The sequence below is a fragment of the Perna viridis genome, chromosome 3, assembly GCF_037379345.1.
Source record: "Perna viridis isolate PV_CMFRI_1.1 ecotype Kerala chromosome 3, ASM3737934v1, whole genome shotgun sequence".
Classification (NCBI taxonomy): Eukaryota; Metazoa; Mollusca; class Bivalvia; order Mytilida; family Mytilidae; genus Perna; species Perna viridis.
In genome coordinates, this window is record NC_142447.1 from 41,867,068 (window position 1) to 41,879,954 (window position 12,887).

Consider the following 12,887-nt stretch of genomic DNA (forward strand, 5'->3'; position numbering starts at 1 on the left):
TAATACAATTTCAAAGAGATATTTCATTTGTACTCTCATTGACCTGAAATAATGAAAATGCTTGTTTCTGACCACTTTTTGGTTACTTATTCATTGACGTTTAAGTAATAAAATCAATCCAAGGCTTTCTTTTATGGTATGGCACCTTCTTGTATTATTTCATACATTTCAAACATACTAAGGTTTCTGCCTGGACATGAAATGTCCAAGGACGGTGATAACAATAAGAATGACAACAACAGCATACCATTATTCGACTTAAATTTTTTTGCGGTAGTATAAAAATAATCTTCTTTCAAAACATACAAGTAAAAAAAATAATAAATAAAAGAATACTGGGTATATGTTTATTGACATTTTCTTTTTTTTAAATTCAGAGTTTTTTGTACAAAATACAAGGCTATTTTTTTTACCTGACAAACATTATAACAAGGAACTAGAATTAATGATGTTCACTGATTGTGTTATAAAACAACATATCTGAAAAAACAGATGACCCTGTTGTAGAACATCCTTGAGGATTTGTTTCCAAATATATCCAATATAAAATCCTTCATGACATACACATGTGGTCTATACAGTGATGATGACATACACATGTGGTCTACGGTCTATACAGTGATGATGTATTAGCTGTAGCAATGTGCTCTGGTTCTATTGACTTCAATTTTCTCCATGTTTCCAATCAGTCTACACCTTCAAGGTCATCATCACTGTCTATAGTTTTTGGATCTCTGTAGCTGTATGTTAGTTAAGGTTATTTTCATTATACATCCAGGGGCGGATCCAGGATTTGAGTTTAGTGGGGGCGTTAATTGAATTACATGCCATGCAAAGAAAGGCAAAAAATATTACGGAGTGAAAATTGTGAAATTTTTTTTCTTACCGATTTAGGGGGTTGTGTACGCCCAGCACACCAGTCCTTAGATTCGCACCTGAATACATCAAATTGCAAAACAATATTCTCATATCTCCTTTGAAGGAAATTTATACACCCTCAGTGGGTTCCATTAAAAAAAAACACAACCAAAGAGCTTGCTCCCACTTCCAAATATGCAGTATACTAGTCAGTTTGCATATTTTGTACTGGAAGCAAAATCCTGTAGACTTAATCATTGAACCACGAAATACATGGAACTGGAACTATCAACCCAATTTACCACAACATTCAGATAGAAAATAAGCATTGCCTACACTATTATATGCAAAATGCTTGTTTTTGGTCTGTAATTCCTAAACAGTTAAGGTCTTAACCCTAAAATTCAATTCTAACCTTGGCTTCCTTTTGTGGTATGGAACCTAGTGGTACAACTTCATGAGATGTAAGTCATGTACATACAAAAGAGTCTATTTTCACACGTTATTGTTTTGGATATGGAATTGCTGGTTCTTGCCACCTTTTTACTTATTTTCCAATGTGTTAGGATCATTACCCCAATCTAAAGCTTTCTTTTGTTGTATGGGATCTTGTGGTATAATATCAACAAGAAAAATTAAGTTACCAACTTTTCATCCAAGTCTAAAGGAAATTGTACAAAAAACAAAAGTTCAATCCAACCAACATGCAAAATCTTTTTTTAGCGAAGTCCACATATGGAAAAAGTAACCCCCTAAAAGGACTGAAAATCAATCCAATGTGAACTTTTATAATGGTACAACAATTCTTCAAAGTTTTAAGAAAATTCCACAAAGAATATAAGCAGTATCAAGGCAACAGCATAATGATGGTAGACTGAAAGTCACTGTTAGATGTTATACACTCTTTTATTTCGTTCCATGGGATATACCTTAGTAATAAGGCTGTGTTATAAACAAAAAACTGATTATACAGTTTTAACTGAATATATAGCCTTATAGATGTCAGCAACAGGATATTATTTCATCCAGTCATATCCAGCCTGTGCCGCACAGTTTCATTTTTTTAAATTAGTTTGCAATGTTATTGTAACAACTATACAGTACCAAACAATAAAATACAACATGAAAATCAAATGGAACCAGTATAAAAGGATACTTGACATTATTTCCCTCAGGATTGAATGTATCCATTTTAACATTTAGCTTCTCTGCAAGTCTTTGTGCAGCATATAATGCTTGATATTCCTAGAATGACAGGTAATGATTTAAATATGCAATAATAAATCAAATTGAAAAGTTCTTATGAATCAAAAAATTTTAAGGTTCTCAGATAAAAAAATCACATACTTAGAATGTTTATATAACGTTAAATTTTCTGTTTATCACTGAATAATGTTCAAAGGGTGCAGCTTGATACAACCACATATGTCAAACCATAAACAGTGTTGGAGGCAAGTATGGACACTTTATTCAATACCAGGGGTCGTGCTGGTCTTCGTCAATGTCGCACTTTGCGATTTTTAATTTTATCTGGCGACAAAAATAACCAGTTGGCGATTTTCTTGGCGCCTAAGTTTTGTATATTAAAATTGACAGGAAGTTTATCAGCAATGGATATTTTCTCTAATTAAACAATTGTGTTGACACCTGGTCAGAGTTAACTGACCATGACCAATTTACGACTGAAGGCAATTAAAGGTAATTAGACCAGGCGACCACAATCAAATGTAAATGTATTATTGCGCCAATCAAAACTCTCATCATCTGGTCAAAGGAAAACACAATTATGGCCATGTGCATGTGGCTACATACAAGCTTCACAGCCCTGTTTAACCATGTGATACATTCAGAAACAGATTTACCTTATAACAGAATAAATTAAATCCAATTAACAATGATTATCCCATCAGGAAGTGTCTAAACACTTCGAAATGAAAGAATTAATAAAAGAAAATAAATGACATTTGTTTACACTTTTGCCAAGTGACTTTTTTGGTGGGAAAATCGGTAAACAAATAGAATGGGGATTCCCAAAATCTAATTAAGGACATACTATTCAGATATCAAGATAACTAAACAGGGACACAGTTAATGGTCCATGGTACAAAATGTAGTTTGCTAAAAACCTGCTTTATAAATGCATCAAGAGTGAATCTTGGATACATGTATGTCATGTATGGTGAAGTTATTTTGATGAACTGACAAAGATAATTCCTCGGTGGACTTAATACTGTCATATTTTTAAAAAAGAGTATTATATTTTTTTTGGCACCACTTGGCTCTAATTTCTGAAAATTGGCGACAAAAAATGGCAGCTGGCAATTTTTCTGGCGACAGAATTTTGGAAGCCAGAGCAACCCCTGAATACTCACATATTTCTTTATTTAGATTGTAGGTAAAGATTCTGACAAAGAAGGAATGTAATAGAAGAACAGTAACCTATTCTGTTCTAAAAAGGTTGTAAGATTCAGAGAATTAAAGAACTATAATGATTCAATTTTTGTTGAAATAAAATTCAATTTTGAATAATTTGGATATCAATGTAAATAATATTTTGAAAATGTAGCTCATGATCAGAAACCTAATCAAAGTGCTGTTAGCCCTGAGGGTTTTTGATTTTTGTGAAAATAGCATGAACAAAATTTAAAAGATTACATGATGTAAAATATAACTAAAATCATACATTTACATATCCAATATTGTTTAGAATTTTTTTTTCTTATATGTATAAACTGAATGCCAATCAACATTGCTGATTTCTGCAGTAAAAACTGTAATCGATGGTGAAACAGTATCCAACTTCCCACAAATTAACAATTTTTGTTCTGTTTCACCTTTTCCGTTTTAAACCTGTCTAAAAGTTAATTTGCAATCACATTCTATAGCATTTCAACAGAGTACTATCCTACATTGTAAGTATACTCAAATAGAACCAATTTCAGCTTAAGAAAATAATTTCCTTGATCAATATAAGATTTCAAATCAAGACATTTCGGATCAATTTGAATTATCACACCAATCTTAAAATCACTGCTCTTCAGTTCCTGTTTATTAATCATCAAATATTGATGACAGGATGGAGATAACTCAAAAATGTGAAATCATTGACTTATTTTACGTAAGATCAAACATACATAAACAGAAATAAGTTAAATGAAAATTGGTGGAAGTGTTTTGGAGTTATTGTTCAGAAATAGAAATTCCCCTATTTTGTCATGAACAAGGTCCCATAACCCCCCAAAAAAATATAAAATCTTTGGTCTCACTTACCACTTCCGGGTCAAATGGCTACCACCCTATGTAGTACCAAAAACACACTGAACCTAGACATATGCATTGTAAGTGCATTATTTGTGTGTATTATGATTAAAAGTAGTCAAAATAAAGCTGAGAATGTGTACTGTAAAATCATACATGTAATTAACTACAAAAGTGTATGAATATTGTTTACATGTGTGAGTAATTTGCCTCCATGCTGTCAGTTAGCAGAACAGGTAAAAATGTGGATTTTCAGTATAATTTATTCAAGTAAATTTTGTGAAGAATTTCTACAATCATTGTACCATTAGCATAATGATTTTGGAAGCCTTATTTTCCAAGCTTCGCAACAGTAAATTACTTTTTTAACATGTAAAGTAATGGAAATGTTAGAGGTGGTTAGTGAGACCTGAACTTCATAAAAATCAAATAGGGAGCTTCATGAAAATGAAATGAATTTAGAGTAACAGACAGACAGACTGGTTTACCACAATGATTCCTGGAAATACAGGTTTATAAATAAATCAAAATAAGCTACTTTCTACTTATTCTTATGAACCCTACCTCTCTTCTTTTTGACTGTTGCTCTTGTAGTTGCATTGACTCTGAAAGTGGCATTTCTTTAGCAACACCATATTTATACTTGGGTGGACAAACTGCGGACTCCTCTGTTAATGAAGACTTTTTTGTTCCTGTTGACATTTTTGTACTATCTATTGGAGGCTTAAACTTAATGGGCAAGTCCTTTACATCAGAAATTTTTAAGTCTCTAGACAATTAAAAGATAATAAAAATTATCATATATGCATGAACAAAAAAATAAAAATTCACTCAGTGTCAAGACTATTATTAAATGAGTTGATAGTAAGAAATAACATACATTAAAATAATCTACTGGTAAAAAAACATACTATTAAGGTCTTATTTCTTTAGTTTGTGATTGGAGCAATAAACAAGGAGTGTGCACTAAAGTTTTTCAATTTGATATGAAAATAATAGTTACAGTGTTATAAATGTAATGCACCAATCAGATAACTATTTTATCATGATGTTACATTTTGTACCTGTTTAATTTTAAAGGTTCCCTCTTTTTGTTACAATTTGTTCTCTCAATGAAATTAATTATGTAATTGTCAGTTTGCTCCTGGGAACCTATATCAATATTTTCTAAAGCTGTCTCTAAATCACTTAAAGCAATTCTGTCTCTTCCTACCACTCCACCTGAAGAATTCTCCACCTTAGAATCAATATCCATCTTTTCACTGAAAGAGTTAGAATTTACTAATTTTGCTTCCTCTTCAACAAGAGACCCAAATTTTTTATTTCTTTCATGGCTGCTTTCTATATTCCCAGAATCAATACCCTGTTTTTTAAATCGAGACAATGGTTTATCTTTTCTCTTACAACTGTCTGAATCACTTGAGACTGTGTCATCAATAGTTTGGCTGTTTTTATCTTTCTGAACTTGTGAGACAATTTGTTTTTGTAAAGCACAGTTGGACCTCTCATGTATCAACTTTCTTAATTTTTCTACAAAGTCACGAACTTTCTTTCCTTCATCTGGTAAACTCTTCAAAAAATTCCTGAAAAAAAAAACACTATGGGATTTTACAGAGTGTACAGATATACTTAACAACTAAACATATCAATGTTTTTATTATATTTGAAGTTACAACACAAATGTTAATAATTATTTTAAATTGCATCAATTATTTGAAATTATTAACCAGTTGGTTTACATAATAACATACTATGTATTAGTTTTCTTGACAGTCCATTATAGGGTTAACCAGTCCATAATGATTTATTATAGCTTTATAGAGGTTGAACCCTGAACAGTTGGGGGCAAGTATAGACACACCATTCAAACTTCACACAGCTTTGAATTTTGACTATGATTATACATGTGACACAGGATAAAAATTTGACCAGATCTACTTGTTTTCACTCAAAATTATTATCAAGAAATCAGAAAAAAATACTTGTTTCTGGCCCCAAAAAATCATTTGTAGTAAAATTTATATGAGATCCATTCACTGTCACTCAGGCTATTATTACGGACGATAGGGAAATGCTTGTTTCAGGCCCCTTTTTTTGGCCCCTTGTTCCTACAATATTTCAGTCTTAACCCCCAAAATTGCACTCAGTCTTTGTTTAATGGTATGGCTCCTTGCAACACAATTTCAAAGAGATTTGTTCCTAAAAGTCAAGTTACTGTCTGGCCAGCAGGAAAATGCATGTTTTTAGTCCCCCTTTTTGGCAACTTATTTCTGAAAAGTTTAAGTCTTTACCCCAAAATCAAAATCAATCCAAGTCTGACCATTGTGGTATAGAATATTGTGGAACAGTATCATAGACATTCCTATCCTTATACTGGAGTTACATAGTTAAATTCTATAAAATGCTTGTTTTAGGCCCCTTTTTGGCCCCTACTTCTAAAATGGATGGGGCTGTAACAATGGCCCAAGGTAGACAGCTTACTTAAACTGTATTTAAATTTTAACAATTGTAATTTTATAAATGACATACAACCTTTTCAGCAATTTTTCCTGCCTGGAGAGTAATTCTTTAAGTTCAGAGGTTGCTTTTGTTGACAAGTCACCACCAAGATAATCCTGTGGTATACGATCCATTCCTCTAAAAAAGAAAAAAAAACAGCAAGATCAACCTGTCTGAGTACAAAGTAGCAGAGCTAAGTCTGCAAGCACTTACAGCTGTAAATAATATGTTTATGCAGAACTTGGATATCTATCCCCTGCAGAGAATGTAACCATTGATGTTGAAGGTAGATAAATGTATCATGTTCCACCAAGATTTAAAAAAAAAAACAACTCACTAATAACCTTGCGTTATTTTAGTGCCCATCAAAATCAATAACACAAAAAAAAGATTGGATAAATGTTATACATGTACCGTGGAATCTTAAACAATAATTGCAGTTCACAGGATACAGTTGATAGTTTGATAAAGGTTAATCTTGAAATGAATTCGAGGAAAACGTTTGTTCAGTATCAGTCAGTTGTCTGTTTAAGGCTTTCAGTTTCTTTCAGATGTCTGGTTAAGGCCTCCAGCATCTGTCAAATGTCTGGTTACGGCTTTCAGTATCTGTCAAATATCTGGCTAAGGATTTCAGTATCTATCAAATGTCTGGTCAAGGCTTTCAGTTTCTTTCAGATGTCAGGTTAGGGCTTTCATTTTCTGTCAGATGTCTGGTTAAGACTTTCAGTATCTGTCAAGTGTCTGATTAAGGCTTTCAGTTTCTGTGAGATGTCTGGTTAAGGCTTTCAGTTTCTGTGAGATGTCTGGTTAAGGCATCAAATACAGAATCAGCACCTATTAGCTTAAAAAGAAATATGCATGATATATTATTGAATACTGTTTTACAATTTATTCAATTTTTTTTTTATATATTTACTTGACTCTTGAATAATACATAATATTGCATTGTGTCTGGTGTACACACAAAATATCAGATGTCAATCATTCTAAAAGTCATTTCATTAGTTGTCAAAACTATCAGATGGATATTAAATAGATGAGATTAATTTCAAATAACAGTAATTTCAGAATAAAATGTTGAGTGGAAAAAAATTAGGAACTGAGATGTTTATCAAACAAGTTTAATGAATGTATAAAGTTTTGGTCAACATCAAAATTTGTAATCGCTGCATATTAAAGACATTTTAAAAAAAAAAGGATTATTGCATTGAAATATATTCCTCACAGAGTATGAAATTGCACTGGCAAGCTCTTGCAATACAATATCTGTTCTGGACAATATTCATCAATATACATGTAAATTTAAATTTTTAAAAAAGAAAAATTTAATTTGTGATATAAAAAAATGTATATTCTGAAATCACAAAATTGATTTTCTGATACATGTATCAGAAAATGATTTTCTGATACAAAAAATGTATCTTCTGAAAACAGAAAATAAATTTCAATCAACGAATTAATAACTGATTTCAGATATCAGATATCATTTACTGATATAAAATCTATTAAACTATATTCAGGTATCAGAAATTCCATTTACTGATAGGGTTCACAAAATGAGCTTAACAGCAACATGTATGTAACTTAACATTCTTGAAATGGTCCTCGGTGATAATAAATCAGCCAGCCAGATATGGTTCAATAGAGAGCAGAAACAGCTTTAACAGAGAACTCAGTAGTTATAAGAAAGACTCATAGCATTTTTTTTGTATTAACATTGATTTGCTCATAGGGTCTTCACATAGAAACTAACACACTGTAATTAAAAGCAGGTATGACGCAGGTTGTGTCCTTATTGTATAACTTATTATGTACCTTGGTTCTCAACCCTGTATGGGAAGAATTGGGATTAATTTTATATACAATGAGGACGTAACTTTTTGTAGGTTCAAACTGGTCTGGAGCTGGTTTGTCAATTAACTGCTAGTAGCCCTTTGTGCATTTGTATAACTTATAACGGTTTCTTAATTTCAGTTTTAACAAGGGACTCAAGACCTTTTTGAACAGATTTTAAGGTGTGTTTAATTGTGTAATATTTTTTTCCACAGTGGCCAGATTTTTAAGGGGGAGGGTTGTGATTGTGCCAAAGTACTCAAATCCTGCCAAATATTTTGCGCCTGTATCAAGTCAGGAATATCATGCCTCTGACTGTTTGGATGTTTCCTTTTCGTCTTCAGTTTACTTTTATGTTGCTGGAATTTATTGGGGCAACTATTTCGCTGTACCACAGTACCTGTGTATAATGTTGTTTTGGGGCCACATGCAGCCTGCCCTGTGGTTTGAGGGTTTCCTCATCTTTCACTGAAGACCCATGGTTGGCTTTATGCTGATATTTTCATCCTGGTTGGTTCTCTCCTTGACATATTCACCATATCCATTCTCATTATACTTATCAAGATCAACACTGTCATGCTGTCAGTTGCCTCAATTTGATGTGCATTTGTTATGTGGAAGTGGCTGCTCATCCACACCTTCGTGGATGGGGAGCCTCTTCAGGCTAATCATTCACACATCCAGTTTGAGTCAATAACACATGGAATTGCGACAGAAATGCTCATTTACTTTAGTAATGTGGAAATTGTGAGAAATTTATTTTATACAAATATATACGCAATAAAAGTTATTAAATAATCTCTGATGTAACAAATATCAATTAAAAATCAGTAAAAATTAAGACAAAATACACGTTTAACAAATTTGAAAGACTATCTTAAAATTTAGCATATCAAAAAAGATTGTTTTAGCACATGATTCAATCTGGCACATTTTAAATCATAATGCTGCCATTCCAGACAGTAATCACAAGCTAGTGAGTCTTTGTCAGACAATTTCTCCTTACATGTGAAACATGTCCATTTACACAGATTTACCGCTATAACCTTGGTTTCCTTGATTACTCGTTGACCCTTCTTTGTAAAAACTAAAATTTGAAGAAACATCCCCTGCGTTAGTACTGAAGAACTTTTTAACACATGGGATATTTACATTTTCATCTAAGATCTTATTACTAATTTTTAAAACATCTGGTAAAGATGATGCATTGACTTTGGCACTAATCATCATAACTTCTGTGACTTGTTTTGTGTCTGACAAACTTAAAAGTCATCCATTTCAATCACAGGCGCTTGAATAGAAAAATTCAGTTTATCAAATGTGAACATAGTTCCCAATGCCATTAATAGTCGTACATTTGCGGATAAGTTTCAACAATATTTCCGTAATAAATCAGGTGTTTCCTTCATGATTCCATATTTTTTTAGACACAAACCGGATGAGTGGATGATTAGCCTGAAGAGGCTCCCCGACCTCGAATGCATGGACGAGCAGCCACTGCCTTATGTCACAGTTTATGTGTAAAATATTCCCATCATCCGTGGAAAACTGACATATTTCCTGATCAAATCACACCAACTAAAACTAAAAGTAGTTGCATTTGCTTGTAAGGTTAAATCTGAGATTTCAGGAATGTTGAACATCACAGTTCTGGCTTCTATAGGCAATGTATGTGACAACAACATATTATCATTAATATAAACTATTTCTTGGTTTAAGAAGTATATTTTTTTCAACCTGTTCAATATCATTTTTCAGTATCAGAAAGTTATATATTATTTGATGTAAAAAATTATGTTGGAATTTGTTTTGTTCTCAATTAGTTGAGATCATAGACACCAAAATCATGATAAATCTTTCTTTTGTGGTATGGAACCAAGACCCTATTTTAAAATTGTACAAGATCAACTAATCGCGAGAAAACCGAGTGTCTGTAGACGCCAACGACGACGACACCGAATACCATTATATTTGTGGTCGTACAAAAATGCCGAAGAGCCAATAAAAGAGTAAAATGGACAACAAAATACCTAAGCGATTGCCAAACACACTGAAAATAAGTATAAAGTGGTAGACTGGTTCCCGATCGCAATATTCAGTATGTTACACATACACAAATATATGAGAGTGTATTGCTAGTAGCTAATACCTGGAACGTAGTCCTGGGAATCGGGATAAAATAGTGGTAATAACCTCACTTGGAGTTGAAGATAAGTCCCTCTACTTTTATGGCATAAAATGTGTAACTGGTATCCGTACCCGTACCAACTTTTCCCGTATCCAAATAATATTTTCCAAAAATATTCATTCTTACAGTATGTTAAGAACTGAAAATTGCTTGAAAAGTCCGTTTCAATTCATTTCTGGTAAAAAAAAAATTATGTATATTTTTCTGATATTTTTTGTTTGATCGGTTTTCTGATTTCAAAAAGTCTAAAATGTGTAACAGGAAATTACCTAACAAACTAATAATTTACTATTTCTCACTTTTTTATCCGAAATTTACGTTTTTCTGAAAAATGTAAGGATTAAAACTCCACTGAAAGACTTTAGATAAAGTTTTGAAAATTTTGATACTGTTTTAAAAAAAGAATAGATTAAGTTTGAACTTCGTACCGTACCAAGCGTCAATCGCCGTACTTATCCCTTTTGGGATTGTCGCCGTACCAGCAAAGAATGGATACGATATTATCCAGGATGAAAAAGAAAATCTCATAAACGGAGTCTTATGCGAATTTAATTTATCGTGAATGAAAATTTTAATAATATTACGATGTCCTAATATCATATATGCATTAAAATTGTACAGATAAAAAAATATCGGACTTTGATTTTGGGTACGGGAATTTCGGATTACATATTTTAGAACTTTTGTGAGCTAAAAATCGAAAAAAAAATCACATTTTTCGCCAAAAAATTAAAATCATTAATTATAGCCTTACCATGGTGTTATTTTGTAAATGTGTACCAACTTTCAGCTGGAAATATCAGGTAATATTTAATGAGGAAATTTGCAAAATAGTATTACTATCGAATTTAAAACCAAATAGAACTGGGAAAACTATCGCCAGCAAAGAAATTATGTAAATAAAATTTAAAAAAAGTCATCAATAAGAAATTATTTTATTGAAAGGTGTGTTGGTGGCCCAAAACAAAAAGATTTTTGGTCCACAATTAAGCCATTTCTAACCAACAAAGGCAGCCATTTTGATACAAAAGTTGTACTATATGGTAGTAATGAAAATATTATTAAAGATCAGACCATGGTAGCAGAAAATTTTAATGAGTTTTTGTTAATGTAGCTCGAGATATTGGTAATAGTAGCATTAAGGTAGACCAAGATCACCCAAGTATCAGTAGTATATATGAAACTTGTAAACAAGAAGGTAAATTGTATTTTCATGATATTAGTAATGATTTTGTAGCGAAATAAATAAAATAAAATTAACGTTAACAAAGCCACTGGTATTTCAGTAAAGGTTTTAAAACTAGCTAAGCCTGTTATTGTGGAACCCATTACAGTTATGATAAATAAAACCAGCTAAACCTGTCATTGTGGAACCCATTACAGTTATGATAAATACATCCTTTGAAGCTTTTTTTCCAAATAAGTTAAATGAAGCTCAGGTAGTGCCCCTCTATAAAAAGAACAGTCAGTTAGAGGTGGTAAATTACAGACCTGTCAGTATACTGCCAGTGGTATCGAAGTTTTTCGAGAGTACCATATACCAGAAGCTCATAGATATTTTTAAAAACATTTTTCATGCGTCATTGTCTGCTTTTAGACCGGGGTATGGCTGCAATACAACACTCTTACAAATAATTGATGACTGGAAACAAGCAGTCGATAAAAACCTCTATGTTGCTGCTGTGCTTATGGACCTGTCGAAAGCCTTCGATTGCCTACCACATGATCTTTTAAAACTACAAGCATATGGGCTGTCTTCAAGTGCTTTAATGCTTGTTTCAAGCTATTTATCAGAACGAAAACAATGTGTAAAACTTTGTGTAACTTTTAGTACATGGAAGGATATCTATAAAGGAGTACCCTAAGGGTATATACTAGGACCGATATTATTCAAATGAATATATTTTTAAATGACATTTTTAATTTTGTGAATGAAAGTACCTTGTACAATTATGATGTTGATAATACTTTGTCACAATCAGGAAAAGACCTAAAAGGATTAGTCAAAACTCTAGAAAAGCGGAAAGTAAAATTTTGATAAATTGGTTTGGAGATAATCAAATGAAGGCTAATACTGACAAATTTCAGGAAATCGTCATAGGGAAAACGACTAAAAAATGGGGGTGTAAAATTCAATTTAGACGGTATTGAAATTAAATGCGGGGAAGAAGTGAAACTCCTGGTTATGACAATAGACTATCAACCTAAATTTGATAAATATGGATCTTAAATATGTCAAAAAAAGCTTCAA

At 32.2% G+C, this 12,887-nt stretch overlaps 1 protein-coding gene across 7 annotated transcripts; it reads right to left on the minus strand.

The window, feature by feature from the left end:
• Positions 1–335: 335 nt before the first annotated feature.
• On the minus strand, positions 336–10,676 carry LOC148622312 (DNA-directed RNA polymerase II subunit GRINL1A-like). 7 transcript variants are annotated; one of them, XR_015920620.1, is made up of 7 exons: positions 7,030–7,171; positions 6,646–6,753; positions 5,181–5,699; positions 4,681–4,885; positions 2,015–2,103; positions 587–740; positions 336–555 (listed from the first exon to the last, which is right to left on the minus strand). XR_015920620.1 is itself a non-coding variant. In XM_088572127.1 (6 exons), the coding sequence occupies exons 2-6, from the start codon at positions 6,747–6,749 to the stop codon at positions 686–688; spliced, it is 969 nt and encodes a 322-aa protein (XP_088428253.1). In that variant the 5' UTR covers positions 6,750–6,753; positions 10,598–10,676; the 3' UTR covers positions 336–685. The 7 variants fall into 7 exon arrangements, 6 of the variants coding, with proteins under 6 accessions (XP_088428253.1, XP_088428250.1, XP_088428249.1 ...); XM_088572127.1 differs by lacking the exon at positions 7,030–7,171 and adding an exon at positions 10,598–10,676 and having other exon boundaries at positions 336–740; positions 6,649–6,753; XM_088572124.1 differs by lacking the exon at positions 7,030–7,171 and adding an exon at positions 10,598–10,676 and having other exon boundaries at positions 336–740.
• Positions 10,677–12,887: the final 2,211 nt, after the last annotated feature.